This window comes from Saccopteryx leptura, chromosome X (assembly GCF_036850995.1).
Source record: "Saccopteryx leptura isolate mSacLep1 chromosome X, mSacLep1_pri_phased_curated, whole genome shotgun sequence".
Classification (NCBI taxonomy): Eukaryota; Metazoa; Chordata; class Mammalia; order Chiroptera; family Emballonuridae; genus Saccopteryx; species Saccopteryx leptura.
In genome coordinates, this window is record NC_089516.1 from 52,197,326 (window position 1) to 52,223,491 (window position 26,166).

General features: G+C 41.3%; 1 protein-coding gene and 1 pseudogene across 10 annotated transcripts in view; both read left to right on the forward strand.

Moving 5' to 3' along the window:
- Nucleotides 1-26,166, forward strand: part of CASK (calcium/calmodulin dependent serine protein kinase) — a 516,731-nt gene that overhangs the window by 390,603 nt on the left and 99,962 nt on the right. For all 10 annotated transcript variants that reach the window (XM_066357577.1, XM_066357582.1, XM_066357576.1 and 7 more), the window contains 2 exons: nt 17,509-17,586; nt 19,824-19,904. In XM_066357577.1, coding sequence (XP_066213674.1) covers nt 17,509-17,586; nt 19,824-19,904 — 159 coding nt within the window. The remainder of the gene's footprint in view (nt 1-17,508; nt 17,587-19,823; nt 19,905-26,166) is intronic.
- LOC136385969 (protein phosphatase 1 regulatory subunit 26-like) lies at nt 4,830-8,934 on the forward strand (annotated as a pseudogene).

Genomic DNA, 26,166 nt, shown 5'->3' on the forward strand with positions numbered 1-26,166 from the left:
GTGAGATTAAGAATAGTCAATCCATGGTCCACAAACTATGCCACTAGGTGTCACCACTTGGAATCTTTAAAAAGGAACCAACATTGATTTTGTAACAACCCAAATTCAAGTATGAGATATGGGATATTAGAAGTCAAAGGTTGAAAAGCTTCTTCTCAAGAGTCGGTTGTACTGTTTTCCTTGATTTGTGCATACCGAAGCAATTTAAGTATTAATTTTTTAAATTAATTTTAATAGGGTGACATTGATAAATCAGGGTACATATGTTCAGAGAAAACACCTCCAGGTTATTTTGACATTTGATTATGCAGCATTCTCATCACCCAAAGTCCAATTTATTGTCTTCTGTCACCTTCTAACTGGTTTTCTTTGTGCCCCTCCCCTCACTCTCTTCCCCCCCCCACCCAGTAACCCCCCCACTCTTGTCCATGTCTCTGAGTCTCATTTTTATGTCCTACTTATGTATGGAATCATGTAGTTCTTAGTTTTTTCTGATTTACTTATTTCGCTCAGTATAATGTTATCAAGGTCCATCCATGTTGTTGTAAATGATCCGATGTCATCATTTCTTATGACTGAGTAATATTCCATAATATATATGTACCAAAGCTTTTTAATCCATTCGTCCACTGACGGACACTTGGGCTGTTCCCAGATCTTCGCTATTGTGAACAATGCTGCCATAAACATGGGGGTGCATTTCTTCTTTTCAAACAGTGCTATGATGTTCTTGGGATATATTCCTAAAAGTGGGATAGCTGGGTCAAAAGGCAGTTCGATTTTTAATTTTTTGAGGAATCTCCATACTGTTTTCCACAGTGGCTGTACCAGTCTGCATTCCCACCAGCAGTGCAGGAGGGTTCCCTTTTCTCCACATCCTCACCAGCACTTATTCTGTGTTGTTTTGATGAGCGCCATTCTGACTGGTGTGAGGTGATATCTCATTGTGGTTTTAATTTGCATTTCTCTAATGATTAGTGATGTTGAGCATTTTTTCATATGCCTATTGGCCATCTGTATATCCTCTTTGGAGAAGTGTCTATTCATTTCTTTTGCCCATTTTTGATTGGATTGTTTATCTTCCTGGTGTTGAGTTTTACAAGTTCTTTATAAATTTTGGTTATTAACTTATCAGATGTATTGTCGAATATGTTCTCCCATTGTGTAGTTTGTCTTTTTATTCTGTTCTTATTGTCTTTAGCTGTGCAAAAGCTTTTTAGTTTGATATAGTCCCATTTGTTTATCCTGTCTTTTATTTCACTTGCCTGTGGAGATAAATCAGCAAATATATCGCTGCGAGAGATGTCGGAGAGCTTACTGCCTATGTTTTCTTCTAAGATGCTTATGGTTTCACGGCTTACATTTAAGTCTTTTATCCATTTTGAGTTTATTTTTGTGAGTAGTGTAAATTGATGGTCCTGTTTCATTTTTTTGCAGGTAGCTGTCCAATTTTCCCAACACCATTTATTAAAGAGGCTGTCTTTACTCCATTGTATGCTCTTACCTCCTTTGTCAAATACCAGTTGTCCATAGAGCTGTGGGTTTATTTCTGGGTTCTCTGTTCTGTTCCATTGATCTATATGCCTGTTCTTATGCCAGTACCAGGCTGTTTTGAGTACAATGGCCTTGATATCCGGAAGTGTGATACCTCCCACTTTATTCTTCCTTTTCAAGATTGCTGAGGCTATTCGTGTTCTCTTTTGGTTCCATATAAATTTTTGGAATATGTGTTCTATATCTTTGAAGTATGTCATTGGTATTTTAATCAGTATTGCATTGAATTTATAAATTGTTTTGGGTAATATAGACATTTTAATGATGTTTATTCTTCCTAACCATGTAAGTATTAAATTTTAATGGTTAGATTTCTCTGTGTGGCAGCCACTTGAATACTTCATTGATTAAATTATTGAAGTGTAGCCTCTTAGCTCTGAAACAAGAGCATAAAGAACCATATTTAAGCACTGTAGACCATGAGGGCATATTCTGATGTGACCTACGTCATTCATGATGATTAAGTTTTCACCGAAGGACAGCTCAGTTTGAATCTTCAGCACCAAATGCATCCCAACACTGTCCAGGACCAGCCTTACAGTCAGTCATTTCAGGAAGGGAATGAGCTTTACGTGTAGCATTTGTCTGCCAAATTCTGCAGACATGGAATCTTTTTATTGAGCAGAGCTCATTTCACTCCAACAGCTTCTTTTGAAATCCAGGTGCATTGAGAGAGCAGATGCTGATACTGTTGGCACATCTTGGTTCCATCCCCAGGCAATTGCTCTATATAGGCTTCAAGTTAGTTCCTGTTATACATCTTTGTGAAAGGAATGTATGATTTTCACTGAAAGTATTATTAATTGCACTAGTCCCTCTAATTCCCTTATTTGTTCAGATGAATTAATTCTTAAATAAGGGATTGAAATTTACTCTAAAATACCAACCATAATGAATCAGCTTCTTCCCAGTACCATTGTTTCCCACTGTGTGCCATTCTCTTTTATGACACTACAGTAAACTTTACCAGAAGGCAAAGGAATGTTCAAAGAGCCTTCAAAGTGCACTTTCATGCTATCTCAAGGAAAGGAGGTATTTCCCCCAGGAACAAATGTGATATACTCAACTGAAGAACATTCAATGGGGTTGGCTTGCAACATTCACAATCCAGGAACATAGCTGCTCTTCTCTGTGGTCCTTCAAACATTATTAAACCACTTCTGCCAGACTGTCTTTGTTTTGTTCTCTTTAACTTTCCACAACAGAAATTAATTTTTACTACAGCTACTTGTACAAATGCTTGGTGTTTAACTATGCAAAATAAATGACATATCATAGGTCAAGAATTATTGTATTGCATCAGTAATTAAATAAAATAGTGTATAACACACCTAATGTAAATGTTTTCTTTTAAAGAAGCAGGTTACTAATAGGATATTCATTTAATGTAAATATCATTTAACTATTATTGTAGATATTTCAATATACAGAGCACATTAAGAAATGAGGTTTAGTACTTTCTAACAATGTTTTTAGTATTTCTTTCATTGAAAATAAATTTTTATCATACTGAAATTTCTCAGTTGGGCAAACTCTTCAATTTGGTATTAAAAAGTGCCCTATTTCAGACGGTTTGATTAAAAGCAAAATAAATCCTGCCTATATCATCTAATAGGCTTGTTTTCCCTCTTGCTTTCTTTTGCTTGCTTAAGAACAGGCATTATAATTTCTTACAGGACTTGGGTTTTGTTTTGTTTTGATTTTTGAAAGAGATAGAAGAAGGGAGAAGGGAGGAAGAGAGAAAGAGAAGCATCAAGTCATTGTTCCACTTAGTTGTGTCATTGACTGCTTCTCATATGTGCCCTGACGTGGGTTTGAACCAGAAACCTTGGGAGTCAAGCCAGCACCCTCCGTATCAAACCAGCAGCCTCAGCACTCTGGGACGATGCTCTATCCACTTCATTACTGGCCAGGGCAACATTACAGCACTAGATTTTAGAGTTATTTGTCAACTGAAATAGGCCCAGAGAACAGTCAAGTTAGGTCCTTGGAGGCCAGTGTTTGAGTTTCTCAGAAAGAGCTGCAAACTGACCAGAAATCCACTACAATGACCTACACTGTTAGTTCACCAAAGAGACAGCCTTTTTAGATGGAATTAAAAGGTCAAACAAGCTTTAATTTCTTGTATTAAAAAATAAATACTCCTAGGTGCAGTGTTCTAATGGGATTGAAGCAAAAGCAGCTCTGTACAGACAAAGAAAACCTAAGCCAAACAAAGGCCTCCTTAGGTACCTTCACTGTCAAGATCCAAAGTATTTTACAACTCTTTCAGAAAATGTTCCATTGGCCCAGATATACTGATTTTTCAATTTCCTATTTGCTTTAGAAGAAAATGCATAATAGGTTTAGTTAGAGTAGCGTATTACTAAGCCAGCTGGGCCCCTTTATAAGAAGACTTTAAGTAAGGAGATTTACTCTTATCATGATTTTCTACTATTTGTTTTCAGGTAGCTATACTCCTAACTTTCCTGGGGCATCTAACTTGAGAGCTTCCAGGAACATTCTTATTGGCCACTAAATACAATATACATTACATCAGATATCTATTTCTAACTTGAGTTGTTCAGTATAAACTGGGCAATAATATTGGTAGCAGCCCCAAACCTTCCTCCAGGAAAAATCTAAATTCCAGGATGGGACTCTTGCTACTTTATTATGGTCACTAGATTTGTGGATTTGATGCCTTTATTTTTAATGTGAGAAATTTAGTTTAAGGTTTATAAAATTTAGCAATTTATATTTTTTCTGAATTTTTAGAGGGAAAATTAACAAAATACAAATTGTGAAAAATAATGTGCAAATAAAATGGAAGTAGACTCTTCAAATGAATACAGTACATTATCTCCATCCAGATGGAGAGTCATCTGTATGAGTAATCATTGAGTGTTTCAGCTTTTAAAAACATAAGTTTAATTGATTTTTTAAATTTTTATACAGGGAGGTGGAGCCCAGCATCCCCAGGGCAGTAGGCTGGTTGAGGTAGTGGCAGCGAGGGGCCAGGCTGCTGGTCAGAGTACAAAGTATATTTTAAAAGTGGGCAAAGGGGCACCACAGAGTGCAGGTGGGGTGATGAAGACCTCATGCCCATGACATGCCAATGTTGACCGTTCTATGAAAACTCTGAACCTGGACTTAGAGAGTTTCAATCCTGATCACTGCCTGCGCTGAGTTCTGGCTCCCAGACCTTTGAGGTAGAAGCTATTTGCCAGCTGATCATCAGTGTTCCTAGGACCAGCCCAGTGGTTCTACTGACAAAGCCACATTTGGTCTGAGACATGGAAATGAGGGGGCTCACTACTCCTGTCAAGAATGAACCAACCCATGATGTCTCACTCACCCACCCTGGGTCTGAATCCTCCTGCTCTTTAACCTACGAAGAAGTATGTGCAACCTTTATCTCACTGGCACCTGTGCAACTTTTTTGAAAATGTGAAGCTAACGGACAAAGACTGGCCTCTGCATGCCTTTCCACCTGTAGAATGGTGCTCATGAATGCCCCTCCTGGGCTTGTTCTCCTGTGTCCATGGGAGGACTTCAACCACAGGTTTTCTGCCCACTACATGGAGCCAGAGGGAATAGGGACTGCACTTGTGGATACCAGGGTACAGATAATCATCAGCAGACTTCAGAGCAGCCGGCTGCAGGGCATGAGCCAGGAGCTGCCCTACACAGAGTCCAGAGGGGTGCAATGGCCAGCTGGTGGCCATCTACACCTTGGCTACCTGTGGTCTTGCTGCTGGTTTTGACCCCAAGAGGGAGGAAGAGCCCACAGACTTCAGCCCCTTGTGCTGGATTCAGACACTGATGATTTCCTAGACCTAGACATTGAGGAACCCATCCGGGAGTACCTATCAAGGCCAAGAGCGGGGCCACCCACCCATGGTCACCAATGGGGACAGTGTAAACCACATCCTTTGCAGAGCAGCATCCTGACTGCTCTGTGTCCCCCAGAACTCGCACCTGGATCAGGAGGTATCCCTGGCAGCCACACAGGAACTGGCAAAGCCCCAGGCTCAGCCTCCTGGGTCAGTGTCAACAGCAAGGACTCCTTCAAGCAGAGTATCTGGGCAGAAATAGAGCAGTTTCTGAGTGAGAAAAGACAACCCAAGACCCCAAAATGTTATGTGGCTGCATATTAAAAACAAACAAAACAGGCCACACAACAACTTGGCCAAATTGACACTCAGATCCAATAAAGAGCCGATCATCAAGGTGCACTGATTTGGCAAGAGCTTGTAAAGAGTTCGTCTTCCAGAAACATCCCAGATTGGCAAAGGCAACCACACAGCCCACAGGCCTCAGGTCTAAAGTCACCACCAAGGTCTAAAGTCAGTCACCAGTCTTGGGTGGCAAGAACCCAGCAGCCTCCACCTGATGCACTGAAGAAGCCCAGGGGAAGGGAGGGGTCAAGTGGGACCTGGGCGATGAAGACAGGGAGTGAAGAGCACGACCCTGATGCATGATGCATCCAACTCCAGCAGCAATGATGGCATCAAGGAGACCATGCAGATGCACCAGCTGAAGAAAAGAAAAGAGACTACTGGGGACCGCCATAGAAATCCCCGCGAGGAGAGGAGCAACCTTGACCCTCCTGACCACAGCACAAGCCATGCCACAAGAAGTACCTTGACCGAAACCCATTCACAAAAATGAAGCAAGTAACACCCAACCTTGGCCCAGGTGGTCTTGACCCTGACCATGCCTCTAACCACCAAAGGAAACCAAAGTTCCTGCACCCTCCCAGAAAACTGGTGGCCTAGAGTGAGTTTGTGGACATGCCAGGCAGACAAGTCAGCCAAGGTGATGTGCTCTGAAGTGATCCTGGACATTTCCAAAAGAATTCTGCTAGCCCTCAGGGTGGGGGGTGACAGACTTTTGTCCTCCAGCCCACTGCCTTGACCCCTAAATGTGTCTTCCTACTTGGACAGTGACAGCAGCTTTGTGGACGGTGATGACGGCATAGAGCAGGAGATCAGGACGTTTTTGATGCTGAAGGCACAGTAGGAGAGTTTGCTAGCCAGAACAGACCCCTGCCCACAGTCCGAACAAAGTCCATTGCTATTGCCTAGCCCCAACGGGCAGGCTGGTGGCCCCCAAAGCCCTTGCCTCTAAAACACCGGACCTGTCGCTGAGCTGCAAAAGGAAACACAGAGGCAGAGGAGACAGCAATGTCATAAGGTTGTCCATACCTAAGAAAATGAGAGAGATGGGGAAGGACGGTGCCCTAGACACTGACCTCAGCCAGGGAAGAGCCAGTGAGGCCCTGGAAGGGAGGGCGGGCCAGAGGGCAGCCTCTCCCCTGCAGGCCGTTGGGCTAGGTGATTAGCACACATGGCCCGCACACAGGATGTGTGTTCCCCACATGTGGCACACGTGTCACCAAGCCATGGGAAGGCAGTGGAGGCCAGGAGTGTGAACAAGGAGAACTCTGAGGAAAAGAACTGCTCATTCGACAGCAACGAGGACCTGGATACCACCATTAAGGACTTGTTGTGAAACTCAGGCAGAAACTCAAGAAACAGTGTAGGGACCCCAGAGCTGTGTGCAGGAGAAAAGTCAGGTTCAGCGCCTTCAAGATGTGGGCCCTGGATCAGCAGGGTGTCTTCCAGAGGGACTCGAAGGACAGAAGCTGCACTTGTTGAAAAGTTGCCTCTCAAAATCCAAAAAGGACAGCATGGAGGACCCCTGAGGAAATTTTCCAACGTCTTCTGTAGCCAGACAAAGAAAACAAAACTGGGCGGTATTGGGCCCTCCCACCAAGGCCAAGAGCCTGAAAAAGGTGTGTGTTCTCTAGCGAGGCAGAGGCTGCCACCTTAACTGCTTATTCACCAGCTCCATCTCTCAGTCTGACGACAGCAGTTCCATGGACAGTGACCACCAACATCAAGCTGGAGATCAGGAAATTTTGGGCCAAAAAGGCCAAGGAGTCTGTGAGCAGTTCAGAAATTCAAGAAGGGGGTCCCACCACACCCAGCCTGAAAAACATGTCTAGGCTAGAGACACTGTACTGGAAAGTGGTGACCCCAGCCCTGGCCCTTCAGCATGCGCACGGAGCCAGGAGGTCAGGGGGACCCCTCATCCAGATGTGGGACTGAGGGGCAGCCTCCCATGCAAAGCAGGCCTGCTTCCTTTTTGCTCTATCCAGAAACCAGCTGTGTCTGCCAGAGGGTCAGCCCCAGGTAGAAGAAACCTTTATCATCACAAAGACCAGAGCCCATGAGGGTCTAGGCCTGCTGCCAGGGACCGTGCTTTCAGTCAACTGTCCAGATATGCAGAAGCAGGCACCCAGGCTGCAAGCCTCAGTGGGACCTTGCTCATGACCTCTTGCAGCCATAGTGTGCTGACTCAGAGCAGACAGGGAGGGGTACCCCAGCTGGCTTCGCCCTCTTGTGGGGTGACTGCACCTGCCAGAGTCAGCTGCAGAGCACATGGGCACTGATCTCTGAAGGCAGGGATGTGGCATAGGAAGGAGGCCTGGGGAGTGAGAGGGACAAGAGACCCCACTGCTCTACAGTTATTCCACTTCAGGAATAATGACTTCTGGGGTGGGGGTAGAGGGGCAAGGCAGTCGGCCTGTTCAGCCCCGGCCTGAACCTTCTACAGGGCCTGTCCTTCTCAGCCTTCAGAGAGGCCCCAGCGGGCCCCAGTCCCATTTTGGAAGCTTTCACTCGCTCATGAAGAAGGAGGGTGGGCACTGGCCAAGAAGAAAGATACCGGCAGCACTCAGCTTACCCGACAGCAGGAACTTGGGTTCAGACAAGGACATTTTTAGATCTGAGGTATAGACGGAGGGTAGAGAGAAGGACCAGGAGGCCTGAGCAACACCTCCATGGAAGACACTGCCCATGGCCAAAGACAAAGTCCTCAAGCTGTGAATACATATCCTGGCACTGTTGTGTCTGTAGACAATACATGTATGTCTGTGCATACGTGACACTGGGTAGAAAGGGGAATGGAAGCCACTGTAACTGCTCTGTACATATGTACACTAATGTGAAACAATGCTCTTATTTAACACGTGTGTCCTGGTAAATGTGATTTTGTAGGGCATCCCTAACTGCAGTTTCTATGGCCTCCAGAGCACTCACTTGGGTTTGCCCCTCACGGCCAGGTTTAAGTGATTCTGACACTGGTGCTTTGCTGTGATTACCATAGAAACATCTGGCTGAGCCTGAGAGGGCAGCAGTGACACCCCCAGAAAACCCCCTAAGCCCTAGGGTCTCTGTCCAGAGGCTCCTGGACATTACTTGCTATAAGAGACCCTGGGCTGAGAAAGCTTGGCCCCCAAGCACTGCCACCTCAGCCTTCAACCTGAGAAATGTCAAAGCACAAATGCCAGCAAGGACACTAGGTGCTTCCCAGTGCACGTGGAAGTCGTAGAAGTTTGTGCAGGTCACCTCAGTTCCCCCGAGGCCTGTATTGTCTCATGTCCAGTCCTGTCCAATGACTACATGGTTCTAACATCTCAATGAACCTCTGCATACAGGAGTCACTGTTTCTCATTTTCTAGCCACTTCCCTATAAGGTAGCAGGCAGCTTGTGTGTCTTAAATATCCATGTCCTGACCTGTGCCAGTGAATGAGCCCAGATACCTTGAGCACCGAGAACAGAGCCCAGTATTCCCCAGGTAACAGCCAAGCAGCCGCTTTGGGCGCCTTTCAGAGGGCCTGCCTCCTGTTGTCAGGATGAGGAGGGCTATGACCAGTGCCTGGGTTTGGCTGCGGGCAGGGTCCCAGTCCTCTCCCGGGGCTTTCACTGTTTGGGCTCAGGATAGGGAGGAGCATGGTATCCTGTGCCTTCTTCTCTGCTCTGCATGGGTGCCTGTGGCAACTATTGACACAGAAGGGACAGCTGTGTCACAGGGGCCAGGCACTGAACAGTCACCACATTTACATTCGATTGTCCAGCAGACTTTCATTTGCTACCCTGAGTTTTAAAACACTCTCTCATAATTTAGTTGCAGTGGCCTGTGAGCAAGGTTTATTTTGCAGCCACTTATTTGATGTTCTAATGTACAAGTGAATACACATACTGAGCCCCTGTCAGTTTTAGCAGTGACTCACTCCTATGCCCAAATATGGACCTGCATTGTTTCTCAGCTTTTTAACTAAGTGCAAATGCAGACCTGCACCAGCACCACAGTCAGTGTCGGCCTGGTCACACGCTGTGACAAGCAGGCCTGGGGACTACAACTGTCTGGCCTGTATAATATGCACTTGAGATATCTATTGTCAAATATTCAATCACTCAAGTGCTTTTAGAACTTGAGTCCCAAAAAAATTCCCATAATCCATGCATTAAATTTTATTTAATTTTTAAGGAATGCATTGAACACTTGAAAACAAGGATCAGCTTGTTTTGTGTATGAGTTTTTTAATATTAATAAATCAAGCACTGGTCATGAATTAAAAAAAAAGTTTTATAGAATATGAAATTTTAATAATTTTTAGTGCTGATAGAATAGGCATTTTTTTATCCCACAAAAGAAAAACACCCTATGTGATTTTAAATTCTTTTTGTAAATCATAGTATCCCAATGATGAATAATCATTCTTAGATTTGTCAGATGGACGTGTTATGTAAGTTTTTCCCAAAGTTTCGTTATGGCTCTTTAAATTTTTGAAAATGCCATTTGGCATTTTCCCATCATGTGATCTTTAGACCACTGTTAAATATACTGTTCTTAGACACTTCTCCCAAAAGGACATACAAATGGCCAACAGATATATGAAAAGATGTTCATCTTCACTAGCTATTTGAGCAATGTAAATCAAAACTACAATGAGATACCACCTCACACCTGTTAGATTAGCTATTATCAACAGGACAGGCAATAACAAGTGTTGGAGAGGCTGTGGAGGAAAAGAAACACGCATCCACTGTTGGTGGGAATGCAAATTAGTACAACCATTATGGGAGAAAGTATGGTGTTTCCTCAGACAATTAAGAATAGATCTACCATATGACCCAGCAATCCGTCTACTGGGTATCTACCCCAAAAGCTCAAAAACATTAGTACGTAAAGACACATACACCCCTATGTTCATCGTGGCATTATTCACAGTGGCCAAGACATGGAAACAAGCAAAGTATCCCTCAATAGAGGATTGGATAAAGAAGAGGCAGTACATGTATACTATGGAATACTACTCAGCCGTAAGAAATGATGACCTAGTGCCATTTGTGACAACATGGATGGACCTGGAGAACATTATAATGAGTGAAATAAGTAAATCAGATAAAGCTAAGAAGTGTATGATTTCACACATAGGTGGGACACAAAACTGAGACTCATTGACATAGATAAGAGTGCAGTGATTACCAGGGGAGGTGAATGTGGGAGAGGGAGGAGGGGGAAAGATGTAAAGAGGGACAAATATAAGGTGAAGGAAAAGGATTTGACTTTGGGTGATGGGTATACAACATAATCAACAGTTCAAATGCTATAGAAATGTTTACCTGAAACCTATGTACTCTTAGTGACCAATGTCACCCTGTTAAAGTTAATTTTCTAAAAAAAACTTAAAAAGAAAAAGAAAGTTCAGCCAAATTTAGTAGTATCTAATTTAACTTTAAATAAATAAATATACTGTTTTTTTCCTACTTTGGACTATGGCATGTTTAACGATGCCAAAGATCTTTGAAAGGGCATTTTGATATTTTTAAGCAAGAGACAGCGAGTTTATATATAAACTTAAGCAGGAGAAAAATAGATTTTAGATCTCGGAAGATTTTCTCTGATCTCTAACTTCTGAAAATCAGCTCCAGCACAATAGTTGAATATCAGGTTCCTTATATTTTAGTATTAAATCTCCTTTTCCTAACATTTGGCCTGGTTTCAAATGTATTTTTAAAAAACACTGTTAGATATTGGTGGCTGGTCTGCTGGGTTCACTGAAAAGATGTGACATTGGAACTCTGTTCCTAATAACCAGGTTCTTCAAAGAAAATAGAAAGTTCTTAATAAGATAGTCTGTGTTTCCAGAGCCAGTCATTTCAATTCCCATTATTGTTGTGCAGTGTAAACTTGTGAACGCTGTTACCTGCTTTACTAGGATCACTGGCACATTTCATTACTACTTTGCAGCTAAATATGTGACTCTTGAAAACTTTTAATTCTTCTCCAGCAAGGAACTTCTTCAGTATCTTTGAAGTAAGTGCCCAGATGGTGATTGCTAATGAACTTCAGTGTTCCCTGCAACTGTACCAATCCATTCACTATTTGGTTTCTGCAATCTAGTTGCAAAATTTAACTTCTCAACTAGTATACATTCTGGTCCATAGATTTGGTTTTCTCTATGCTAAAAATTTAATGGAGCACACAACCCAGTGACCGTAGTATTATAGCTTCTCTGCCAACAATTCCATTTTAAATGTTTTCCTTGCTAAATGCTGCTTATAAATGATGGGTAAAACAAAGGGTTCTTTTTGAGGACTAGAAATCAGAAGAACATGAGATATAACAGAGTTTGGTAAAAAAAAAAAAAAAATGAAATGATTTTGTGTTTTGAATGTAAATAAAAAGTGAAATACTAACCAATTCCTTTTTCTTTATGTTTGAAAGTACAATCTCAGTAGAGTTGCATTTATTACCACCAACTTTATTCTGTTTTGTTTAAATAACCAGTCTTAAATATAGAAAGTGGCCTCTTAACGGAACTGTGCTTGTACTCCTTAAGACAGACAGATAAAGCATGAGCACATAGATGTGTGTGGGCATATCTGACCCAATACCAGAAACTGGCCGAGAGCCGGCCTGCCTGTGTGGTGTGTGAGATAGTGTGAAACAGTCTGTTTCCCTTGCAGCTGTTTACATTTCCTCATTTTGCCTTTTTTTAATAAAAAGTGCTGAGCTTGGGTAACTCTAACCTCAATTAGATCCATTCTCGTTTTCTCTCTAGGGATAATTTATTAACATTCTTCCTTCTCTCTCTCCATTTCAACTTCTACACCTCAGCTTTACAAATATATTTGATATTTTCAAATTTTAGGAAAGGAAATAGCAAAAGGAATATATTTTGTCATTTCAATCCAACTTGAATTTAAGCTTATAGCACAGTCAAATACAACTCTCAGACTAAATCCATCCAGCTATATGTTCTTGTAAGTAAAATTTTATTGTAACACAGCCATGCCCATTCATTTATGAATTGTTAATGGCTGCCTTTGCATGCATGGCAGAGTTCAGTGGTTGTGACAGAATTCAAATGGCCCTCAATGCCTGAAATATTTACCATCCGACCAGGAAAGGATTAAGATTCTAACATACTTTGACAGGGCAAGGTTTCCAGTTGATTGGCTAATATCTCTTAAATCATATTTAGTGTATCTTTTTCCTATAGCCTCTAAATGGCATTTTCTACAGTTCTTTCCCCAAATATTTGGTGAAGGTGTCTCCCTGAAAGTACAAGACTATGTGTTACTAATTTATTATAAACCAAGGGAGTCGGGTAGGAAAGAAAGGACAGCACATCAGGAGGCCACGGTTTAGGCCCTGCTGCTCTGGCTACAGGACAGTGAGCTTGTCACCTCACCTCACTGAACATCAGCTTTCTCCTTAAAAGGGAAGAATTGAATCATGTTAGTATCTAAGATCTCTTCTACCTTGAAAAATTGTATGAAGTAAGTCATACTTGAGACATTCAAAAAAAGAAAAGAATTAAATGGGTCAAAATATAATTTCTTAATTCTAAGGGAAATATTTTAACTATGCAAGTGGGACTGAAGATAAATGATACCTGGTTCCTAAAGAAACAAGTTAAGAAATAAGTATTTCCACTCTTTGTTTTTGTTATTCTGAATTTTTTCAAAATGTCTTTATAGTTCCTGTGTACTAACTCAAATACTCATTTTTTTGAAGAAACATGGTATTACACATCCATCTACTTTGTACTCAGCCCTGTGCTATTATGGAAATGTCAAAGAATTCAAGAATTTGGTTGAGGAAAAAAGAAAAAGCACTTAAACAGCATGTTTTGTAATCTTGTCCCTCATATAGCCATTGCCCTCTTGGTTGTTAATGCCCTTAGTGTGGCAGACGTCCAGATGCTGGCTCTATCCTAGGTTGCTTCTGCCCCTGGGTGTTACTACTTCACAGCTTCTTGGTCCTCTTGTTCTGTGCAGAGAGCCTGCTTGGGCAGGATTCCATCAAGATGGCTCCAGCTAGATTGCTTTCTGAGACAGGGACTTGACTCATGGCAAACACACATCCTTGCCCCAGCATACAAGTGTAGGCGGCACTACCACTGGCCTCACCCTATCCTCAAGAGCTACCCTAAGCAGCCTCCAGCCAAGAAAGAGGCAATCAACAATCCTTTTTCACTTGGGACCCCAAACACCACATGTCAAGCTGCCGCGAGGACTCTTTCACACAGGGCTCCTTCCTGGTGCACGAAGACAGGCCTTATAAATTGCTGCAGCTCAGCAAACATTCCTTCAGAGAATGAGAGAGCGAGCTCTCCCTGCTGGCACCTCCAGTTCCTGTGCATGCTGTTTTGGGAGCATCCACCGTCCTTCACTTGCATGGGGGAAGGGGCAACTTCTTCTCCTTTCTTCCCCATCAAGAAGGAAAAGAGAAAATCAAATACTAGCTCTCCTCCTCCTGTGACTTCTACAGATGGCAGGGTCTGCCTCTGTAGGCAGAATGGGGTGCTGGAGTGAGTGTGGAAGGACCATTTTGAGCATTTTACAGCAAACCCTAGAGGGGTGGTCTGGCAATTTCCTAGCCCACTTAATGCCACTTAACTCCTATTGACCTTAGTTCTTGGCTTTAGCTGGAAGTCCAAAACAGGCAAAGTCCCAAATCACATTATTCTGTATATTCTTTATAAGTGGTGGACTCAGGGAGGGAACAAAGGGTGCTGAGAAAAAGAAACTGCAGCTTTCCTTTGTTCTCAAAACCCTGCTGCCTCCCACTTGCCCCTAGACATTCACAGAACTGCACCTGAATTTGAACTTTTAATTCTGAATTTCATCTCTTAGGCAGCATACAATATGAACATGACCCATAAGAATGAGAAATTGAAAACCTACATACTTCTCACTACTCTTTAATTACTAACACTTTAATGTTATATTGCTTTCAAAATTTACTCTTCCACATTTCTCAAATGCTTTGCATTTGTTACGGGTATCTGTAAAGTATTTTGAGTCCCTAAGCAAAAATACAGTCATAGAAATTGTGTGGGGGGCTGAAGATTGGCATGTCATGCATTTACATCCAGATAGTCCCCAACTTGGGGCTGCTCACTGAAATCCCTTCCAAATGATAATTGCTAAAGACTAAACTACTCTCAGGAATCTCAAAGGGATCAAGATGTTATGTTTCTGGGCCATTGGTTATATGATACATGTCTTTGAAATTTGTAGTCCTTTCAGAACAAGAACTCTCATCTTTCTCATCTTCGTAACCCTAGTAAATAGAACCCCATGCCTAGTGCATAGCAGGACCTTAATAAAAATTGGATGGATATTTGAATCGATGGATTGTTGGATGGATGGACGGACAAAGGGTCACTTCTTCCTGATGATAGTGATGTGAGCTCCTTCCCTGCCCCTTCTTGCCTTGGTTCTTACTTGCCTTGGTTAATGAGCAGGCAGTTGAGATTTGCCATCTGTTCTTAGCCACATGGACACTATCCACTCTATCCAGTGCCTGCCTTGAAAGCCCCAGTCTTGTGCTTTCCTAGGAGCTCCCAGTGCCCCTACTTCAGACAGTAGGCCTTTGTTTTAAATACCTTCCTACTGTATTTGCCTTTGATATTAAGCATCCCACCTCCCCCTCATCCCTCCACTAGTTCAGCTGAACTTTGGGTGAATGTGGGATGAATTGTATCAGGCTGGATCAAAGGAGCAGAGGAAAATTTGGTCTGAACGCTTTCCTTGGAGCAAGGCCTTCAAAATATTGAAACTCCAGGCATCTGCAACCCGTGAAGTTGTTATAAGGCTAGAATAGTGGTTCTCACATTCCTACTCCATGCTCAGTTTCCTCATCTGTAAAGTGGGGAAAATAAGGATATCAGTCTGCCTGATCAATGGCACTGCAGTTGATAGCGCATCAACCTGGGACACTGAGGTCCCAGGTTTGAAACCCCAAGGTCGCTGGCTTGAGCACAGGCTCACCAGCAGGGTTGCCAGCTTGAGCATGGGATCATCAACATGATCCCTGGTCACTGGCTTGCCTGGACCCTCCCCCCACAGTCAAGGCACATATGAGAAAGCAATCAATGAACTACGAGTTGATGCTTCTCATCTCTCTCTCTCTCTCTCCTTCCCTCCCCCCTCTCTCTCCTTCCCTCCCTGCCTCTCTCTCTCTCTCTCTCTCTCTCTCTCTGTCTTTTTCTGTTTCACTATTTCTCTTGCTTAAAAAAATAAGGGTATTTGAGGTTATATGAGGAATGTATATTAAGAACTTTAACTAGTAGCTAGCATCTAATAAGTGCTCGATAAAAGTAGCAATTGCCATAGCTATTAGTATTACTGTTATTATTACTATCAGAACTTAACACTGGGCATACGATTTACAAACACCTAAGGAGTTTATTAAAGCACAGACTTCTAGACCCCTTTTCAAATTCTGATTTAGTAGGTCTGACATGAGGCCCAGGAATCTGCATGTTTAGTAACCATCCCAGCTAATTATACTATGGGTACTCAAGAAATCACACTGGCATAAGACGTAGAGAACCATACTTGGCATAGTAAGATCAAGCCAAAAATAAAATGTCTCTAATGACAGAGTGAGAGCAATTCTTGAAGCTTTGAAATTTTTGTTGCTTTGTGAGTAAAACCTAATGTGCATGTATTAAATGTGTAAATACAGAGAAACTAATACTAATCATAGTTGAAATTTTTTAAAGTAGTGCTGTTGCCCTTGGTCAACTTGTGAAAGCCTCTAATTAAGTTTCTTTTTTCCAAATAATATCACTTGAGAGTTTTAAAAATCTCTTTATTATTCACATAGTTTTTATTATTTTGTTTGATTATCAATAGTATGACATGTCAGGTGATGACTATGTCTATTTTTTAAATGTTACATATTTTAAATGTGTTTTTTTAACTTATGTTTTCTTACATTGGGGGTTTGACCTCTCAACTAACATGGTTACGCATAGTAGGGGAGATAAAAAAGGATAAAACCATCCCCCAAAACATCCCTACATATTTTAAAGAAGTTAGGCACTAGAAGTGGCCGACCAGCCAAGATCATTTTTAACTTGTAACTTTTCAAAGGTAACTGTTGAATGAGACATTTCATCCTAGAAAGAAAATTAATATTCCAATTGCATTTCTACACTGGAGAGATTTTTTTTCTATAACAAAATGATTAAGAAAGTTTAACTTTTGGATCTTTAGATTTGTAGAATTTTTTAAATATATTTAGATTCTTTTCGATGTTTTCTCATACTCTGGGAATTTCAAATTCAAAAGGAAGAAGTTTATGTCTTTGATTTCCTGTTTAAAGATGCCAGCACTGATACTGTTAATGAACAGCCCCAGTAAAATAAGCATAAACCTTTTGTGAGAACATTCCTTCCTAGAAGGAGTTGTGTTTGCCCTTTCCCAAGATTCAGATTTCTGTGAACATTCTTTCAATTGTGTCTTAGCCAGAAAGTTTTCTTTCCTTTTACTCTGTATTCATCTTACCAAATGTTGCTTCTATCAGAGGAAGGAAATACTGTGATTACTGAAATACAGATGAATTTAAAATGACAAATCAATTGCCACATTGACAGAATTTAGGACCATCTCTTTAAAGATGACCTTTTGAAAAGATATGCATACGACTCATTTTCCGACAAGTTTCCTTGAATGAACAAAAGATTAACAAGAAGATCCCACTGCAATCATCAGCCTGCCTTGTTAAGAGGAAAATAGTGAAATAATAAATATGAAGCTCTGCATTTTAGCAAAAAATGATGAATGTTGATTGGATTTTTTTTCCTTTGATTTTAGCTGTATGACAAAATTAACACAAAGTCTTCGCCACAAATCAGGAATCCTCCGAGTGATGCAGTACAGAGAGCCAAAGAGGTAAGTGACATTTTGTCATCGTATCCAGGTTCATGTTTGCCACCTTTATTGAAAATATTTCTATTTCTGCTAGACAGAAAGGGGCAGTTTCTTGGAGTCACAGTTGGATCATTATACTCAGATTTAGTATTTCTAAGTTTATCTCTGGGCATTTGCATACAGAAAAGAAAATCTCAGAGCAGCAGTGCCTAGATTTCTAGTTTTGGGTCTGCTATGTAAACGAACACATTAACATGTCAATTTTGCTTCTCTTTTTCTAAAAAAAAATTCTTTTTCTGCAGTTGGTGGAAACAGACATGCTCTGAAAATTTGAGTTGCTTTTTTAAAGTAGTAATGTTTGAAAGTTAATTAAATATCTATAGCATCTAAATTCAGAGATAAGTCATTTTTTTTAAACTGCAAGTTAATGTACATCTTTCACAGACTTTTTAAATATAGAACATGACATTGCAAAAGTTTGGAAAATAAAAATTTATCCACAGTCTCATCACCCTAACACAGTAATTTTTATTTGCATATCTTTTTCCAGTCACTGTTCCTTTGCATATAAATTTTTATATAGTTACAATCAAAACATATCTTTTTTTACCTAAAATTATATAATGAGCATTTTTTCCATGTTTCTACTTGATCTTCATGAATATAAATGCTAATGATGGCAAATTTTTATTTGTTATTACTAAATTATAATGAACTAGCAATTCCTCTGTTGTTAGGGTTTTTTTTTTTTTCACTTTTGATGTTATAAGAGTCTTTATTGCAAATAAACATTTCCCTTTGAAAAAACGTGTTCTTATAAAGTGAGATTACTAAGTGAAAGAATATGAAGGACATAATTCCTTCCCTGCCAAATTAAAAACAGAAGACTTGTACTGGAAAATATCAAATATTCATTGAGAAACAAGACCTAGGATATGGCGAGGGTGTGGGGCTGCGAGGCCTGTCCAAGTCGGGTCAGGTCACCAGCCAGGAGAGTTTCTCTCTAGCTTCAGAGACCACACCTCAGCATTTAAATCATAGATTGTGAGAGTAACAAGGGACCAGAGAGAGTATACAGTTTCATCCTTCCATTTTCTGGTAGAGAAACTCAAAGCATAAAATATAGCAAGGAGAATTGGTTTATCATCATTTAACAAAACTCATTAGCAGGATAACCAGTATTTGTTAAGAGTAGTTTCTATTTGTCTGTTGTTTCCTGAGGTGGTTGATAGCACTTTGGTGTGCTGCTGAAATATAAGTGACCTCACAACATCCCCTCCTGCCCCAGTATTAAGATTCTCCAAGGTGAGGTGAGAAGTTCCTACTGGGTGGATGACTTTTGTACCCCCGACATCCAGTCCTATCGAAGCAATTCTTGATTGGCTCGACTTTTGGAATTCAATGCTGTTTGTATAACCGCTCTGAGTCCAACCATCTGTAGTTAAGAATCATAGTGATATGTTTATTCTGCAAAACACCAGAGGCTTTCCCCCTGGGCTCATGAGTCATAATCAAATTTTAAATAGGTGAACTCCATCTTGGTGGTAAGAGATAGCTTTTGAAGAAAAATTTTATTTGAAAATAATCATTTTGAACCTGTACAAAGAAAATGTGAACAACTAATTAGTGAAGAAAATTTGAGTGGAAACACTTAGGTTTTTGTACTATTATCATTCTCCTGGATTCCTTGGCAATGAACTCTAGGAACCATTAGTTGTGGCGTGGTTCTATGTGAGGAGATGAGTGTGGAGAACATTGATTTTGACAGGCTGCAAAGAAAATTACCTATTTTTCTTTTTTAAATTGTCTTTATTTGAGCCTATATCATTTCAATTATTCTAAAAGGAAATGAAAGTTTCGTTAATGTAAAAGAAAGCTGTTATTAACTTTTATTGTAGATTCATTTTGATGGTAAATATGGAAAAAAGTTTGCAGAGATATTTTACCATTAAGTTGCTTACACTTGTAATATATATGTATTGTGGACTTGTCATTTTGTCTTTTTCAATAACCTTTTAGGTTATAGTTGGATAATGTAGGCAAGGACTGTTATAGCAATTTTTTTAAATTTTGTTGCCATCCATATAGTTCTTTTATATATTAACCTTCGAGTAAAACAATGGCTATTTTCCAAAATAATTGTTTTTGCCTGTCATAAAAATGTATCCATAGTTTTAAAATTTAAAACACTTCTATATTTTTTTAACTCTTATATTCTGTCTGCACTATTATAGATCTTACTTATTTTTTATTTTTAGGTATTGGAAGAAATTTCATGTTACCCTGAGAACAATGATGCAAAGGAACTGAAGCGTATTTTAACACAACCTCATTTCATGGTAAGTAACAAACTTTCATAGAATTAAAACCTTAATTTCCAAAGAAGTTTTTTTTAAAAAAAAAATATTAAATTATAATTGACATTCAATATTATATTAGTTTCAGGTATACATCATAGTGATTCAACGTTTATATATCTTACAATATGAGCACCGTGATAAGTCTAGTAATCATCTGTCACCGTGCAGTTATTATGATACCATTGACATTCCCTGTGCTGTACACTACATCCCTATGGCTTATTTATTTTATAACTTGAAGTTTGTGCCTCTTGTTCCTCTTCACCTTTTAAAAAAAGGAGTGTTTAATAATCCTCATAAAAGAGCTATCTTCATCAAATGCACTTTTATCCATATACTATCAGACTTAAAATTACAGTACAAAGTAATGCCAAATATATTAAGATTCTTTTGTTTACTTTGTGTCACAGTTGTAAAGGTACTATTTTTGAGGTGCCTTTTCAAAGACTATACAGTCATCAGACAGGGAATCTGCTTCCTGACAGGACAGTCCTTAAGTCACTAAAACTGTTTATGTTACCTAAAAGCACAGAGATCTCAAATTAGAGACAGTTTTCACTAATAAAGAATTCTCTGAATGTAAGTGATACATTGGAAGAATTGTATCTCTTTACAATGCAGAACTCATACTTTTCTTCATTTCTGCTATATCAGTTGAATCGCACCTGTATTTAGCTAATTATTATAAAGCTAAATGGTTAAACAGAACTCAAAGTAGATAACTTTCTGTAGAAGGTTCATAAGTTGTCTGCTTAACTGCAATTCAAAAACATGATTACAGGTGGAAATTTATGTTAAATATAATATGTTGAAAACATTAGACATATCAGTATATGTGGAAAGTGGAAAATCCAGGTAACACAGCCCTTTGGGAGAAAATCTGACTTAAAAGCTGTGTTCTTATTACTACTATGAGGTGATATTTTTAAAATGACAGAAATAGTATAAGTGTATCATATCAGTTACTGCAAGTTTTGACATACATTGTACTATGTGATACAATGTTTTAAAACATTTACCCAGTCATTGAAGGAAGAAGAAACAACAGTATTCACCCTAACTCTCCGACCCAAGCATGAAAGGCTGAACTCAAGTATAATCCTTGAGAATATTTGACTTGATTCCATATGGCAGCAGCACTCTCCAGTGGCTTACAGTGTAACAGTCTCATACATGTTGGCCTGCCAGAGTAGGTCCCCTCCCCAGTGAATGGATACATCTCACTTCAGCCCAGTTGTTCTCATTGAATTTATTATCACATTTAATCATTGTTAGCTGTTTCACAGACCAGGAAAATGAAGAAATGCTATTCCTTAATTGTCTCCTCAAGTTTGAGATATCACAAATATCATGAGTTAATTACCCTGACTTAATATTATCTTGTTCCCTGATTGTTTCACATATGTAAGCCATGTTTCCCTGGATTATAATTAATTCTCCTTTAACCATTATATCTTGTATGGTATAAAAGTAGTTAAAACTTTAGATTCAGTTGAACCTGGGATTGAAATCCAGCCTTGCTTCCCCTAGCTCTATGAACTCTGACTCTGTGAACCAACCTCATACAGTTGGACAAAGAATTAAGTAAATGATATCTCTACCATGCTTAGTACAGTGCCTGACATATGTTTGGTGCATACAGTGCCTGACATATGTTTGATGCCTAATAAATTAGCTAATAAACATTTTTAGTTACTCCATAGTGTTCTTATAATGTGTAGGGGACATAATATGTTCTCAGTAAAACTCTGAATACATTAAGGAACTTGCTCATTTGCAGATAGCTTAGCCTCACCTCAACTCTTCTGTGCAGTGAATTTTCCATAGACAGAAACCTGTACAATTTGGACAGCCATGTCTTTCTATAAATTGCTAAGTAAATTCAGCTCAAGTCATAGAATGACTTATGACCATTTGAGACCAGATCTTTCAGATTTGATGTAAACTAAATAGAGAAATTAACATATACCCAAGTAAGAGCCTTTTTTTAAGGTTGTTCTTTTTTAAAATCATTAATGCTTGGATACCCCTATGTTTCAACACTTAACTACCTGTGAATCCTTGATTATTTTCCTTATCTGAAGTCAGAAAGAAGTTAATATGTGCCTTGCTGTTAGAAAACATTTTCAAAACTAATAAATAATTCTTATAATTTCTGAACACCTAACTGGATGTTTAAAAGATATTTTTATTCATTCATCAAATATATAATTGCCTACTATATGCCAGGAGCCATTGTAGGCACTAAGGATAGTGATGAATAGGCTAAAAATGGTCCCTGCCCTTCACTGACCAGGCAGTGGTGCAGTGGATAGAGCATGGGACTGGGACACAGAGGACCCAGGTTCAAAACTCCGAGATCAAGCCCTGGCCATTGGCTCAGTGGTAGAGCGTCGGCCTGGCGTGCAGGAGTCCCAGGTTTGATTTCCAGCCAGGGCACACAGGAGAAGCACCCATCTGCTTCTCCACCCCTCCCCCTCTCCTTCCTCTCTTTCTCTCTCTTCCCCTCCCGCAGCGGAGGCTCCATTGGAGCAAAGATGGCCTGGGCACTGAGGATGGCTCTGTGGCCTCTGCCTCAGGCACTAGAATGGCTCTGATTGCGGCAGAGCGACACCCCAGAGGGGCAGAGCATCGCCCCCTGGTGGGCATGCCGGGTGGATCCCGGTCGGGCGCATGTGGGAGTCTGTCTGACTGCCTCCCCGTTTCCAGCTTTGGAAAAATGCAAAAAAAAAAAACAAAAAAACAAAAAAAAAACCTTCGAGATCACCAGCTTGAGCCCAAGGTCGCTGGCTTGAGCAAGGAGTCACTCGGTCTGCTGTAGCTCCCAGTCAAGGCACATATGAGAAAGCAATCAGTGAACAACTAAGGTGCTGCAACAAAGAATTGATGCTTCTCATCTCTCTCCCTTCCTGTCTGGCTGTCCCTGTCTGTCCCTCTCTCTTTCTCTGCCTTTGTCACAAAATAAAAAAAAAAGGTCCTCATGCAACTTCCATTCTAGGGGGGGATGGGTTGAGGATAGGTAGGTGAGCTAGAGACAAATGGTGAGCAAGTAAACTAACAAAATAATTTCCTATAATGATAATAACTGTGAAGAAAAGAGGATAATGGGGCAGGGATGGTAGTAAAGTGAGAATGACTTTAGATAGTCAGGAGAAAGCCCTTCTGAGTAGTTAGCACGTGAGTTAAGACTTGTTATATGAAAGAACCAGCCCTCTGAACATACAAGCCTGCCTGTAGAAGAGCAAATGGAAAGGCCCAGGGGCAGAAAAGATTTGCAGGGTCAAAGTACAGAAGGAAGGCCACTGATACTGGGACGTACTAAAAAAAAAAAAAAAAAAAGGAGGGGCGAGTAAGTGGTAAGGTACCAGGCCATGGTAAGGAATCTGGATTTTCTCCTCATTACACTAGGATGTCTCTGAGTGATTTCAAACAGGAAAATATTATCATATCAGTGTTTTAGAGATTGTCAGGGCTGATGTGTAGAGAATAGACTGTAGAGGAATAAGAGTTAAAAGGAGACTAATTAGGAGGCCGTTATGAGAGGTGATAGATGCTTGGGGAAGGATAGGGCTGATGGAAAATGGACAGATTAGGATTCTATATCAGAGATGGCTGAATACAACAAGACTTACTGGTGGTTGGAATAGGAAGTGGTATGACCCTTTTTACAGTTCACAGAGGAAACTATGCCCTAGGAAGGTAAAGAGATTTACTTGAGGTCACCCACCTAGTAAGTAGCCTCCTTGAGGTTCAAACCCCAGATCTTCTTGGCTCTAAAGCCTATGCTCTTAAAAGTGGATTAGCTTATAATGCGGATCTCTTTTCCTAAAAACTTAACTTGAACTCATTGGTCATTCCCAACTAAGTATGTTTGGATAATGTCCCACATGGGAAGTATTATTCTGAGCTATATATACTATGTTAAATAAACTTTTTAATGCAGAAACTAGACTTCCGGTCAATATGGTGGCATAGGTAAACATGTACCTACTTCCTCCCACAACTACATCAAAATTACAACTAAACTACAGAAGAACCATCATTTAAAATCACCTGAAACCTGGCTGAATAGCAGTCCTACAACTAAAGAGTTAAAGAAGCCACATCAAAACTCGTAGGATGGTAAGAGATGTGAAACAGGCTGGGGGAGGATCTCTCAGCTACAGAGGTTCACCCTGAAGAGCAAGGGGTCCCAGCCCCACACCAGGCCCCCTTAACCCAGGGTTCCAGTGCCAGGAAGAGACATCCCTGTAAAGCCAGGAGCCGCCATCGTGGCCATTCACATGCAGGTTCCCATTGGATTCGGACAGTCGGTAAAGAAACCATGGAGCCAAAAACTGGTGGGCCATAGTCTTTAATCTAGCTTGCACCCGGCGGGCAAGTAAAAATACACACTGGGCTCCAAAACCCAGTCACATTCAGTGCTCACAAAGCCACTGATTTATCCGAGTTTCCTAGAATCAAAGGTTTCTAGCTCACCAGACTTATTCTCCTCTGTTCCCCATCTCCATCCTTATCCCAGATACAAACTCTACACAAACTGGCATCTCACTCAGCACTCCGCCATCTTGGCTGCTTTTCCTGGCCTCCTCCACACAGCCTCCTTCCGCTGCTGGCTCTATTCTCTCCTCTAATCATCCCAGGAACCAAGAGAGCAAACTCGTTCCATCCCCATTTTATAGTGTAGAAATCCAAACCCTTAATCCAATATACATAATAGGGAAGTCTCTAATACAAAGTCACTTCTCTGAGGCATGATAGGATTGTACCACCTTACACCAAAAAGGGTAGGAAAGGCTTAATCCCAAAACCAAGCCCCAGGCTACAAGGATTCTGCCTGCCTTTAGCCCACCCCAACACACATTAATACCACCTGGGCAACGGCCTCTTTAACAAAGTGAGCATAATACATTTTATCTGCCCAACAATCCACCCCTATGCTCACTTTACTACCCACAATTTACATCACCAGCATTCCTGTGCAAGGAATTTAGAACATTACACAAATCACAATAGCAAAAATCATACAGTTTCAACAATTACAAAGGTACACTTCACCAGTCTCTGAGCACTTTGCCCAAAGCGCAAAATGTCCTCGGCCTTCTTCCTAGCCATGGGAAAAGCTTCCCGGGGCAGGGGAGCGCTTCCAGCAAAGCCACCCCCCACCCCCATCAGGGTATTTCACATTGTCCATAATCCGTAAGTCCATCCAACAAAGGAGCCAATGCCCACTCCGGTCGTAGTCCAGGAAATCAGTCCACGCACATGGGGCGTCAGCCACCCCCCTCATCCCTGCCGTCCTCGCAGGTCTTACACTGTCCCAAAGAGGAGCACGTGGCAATGGCAGTCAGCATTTCCATCTCTGCTCCGAAAAGCATGTCCAGGCCTATGTCCCAAAATCGCAGACCTACCGGGGCCATAGTAGGTGCTCCTTCCAGCTGGGCTCTCATCTTATGGAAACTGCGGATTGCAACTCCAGCCCAATTCTCCTCATCCTCCAAAGAGGTACTGGAAACATCAGCTCCTGCTGCCGGGCTCGAACCCTGGGCTGCCGCCACCTTCTGCTCCGCAGACCTTGCAGCTCCGGACCCGGCCTCAGCTTCAGCCTCAGCCCCGGCCTCCTGCCGCTGCTGGCTCTCTGCAACATCCAGGGCAAGCTGCAACTCACGAACCTCTGAATCCTCCTCCAGCGTTTGCTCCATTTCCAGGCAAATCTCGAAGACCTGGTTGGCCTCCTCCAGTGCTTCCTCCAGCTCCAGGGTCAACATCGGTTTCTCCTGCGTTTGCTCCATCTCCTTCCACTGCTCGGTTTGCAGGTCCCGGACAGCCTCTTCCACAGAGCTTTCAGTTTCCTCACGCATGGCTGTAAAAGTCAGCCAGCCTACAATCCCCAAAAGGACAGCCATGGGGAACCCTAACACTAGCCAGTCCTCTACTCCACTGCTCAAAGGCTCCTTGCCGATCTGTATCGAATCCTGCCACAGACTACGCCAAATGTAAAGCCAGCAGCCACGGCCAGGGCCACCATCAGAGCAGCCCAGCCCTTGCAGGTTCGCATTGGATTCGGACAGTCGGTAAAGAAACAGCGGAGCCAAAAACTGATGGGCCATAGCCTTTAATCCTACCTTGCACCCGGCGGGCAAGTAAAAATACACACTGGGCTCCAAAACCCAGTCACATTCAGTGCTCACAAAGCCACTGATTTATCCGAGTTTCCTAGAATCAAAGGTTTCTAGCTCAC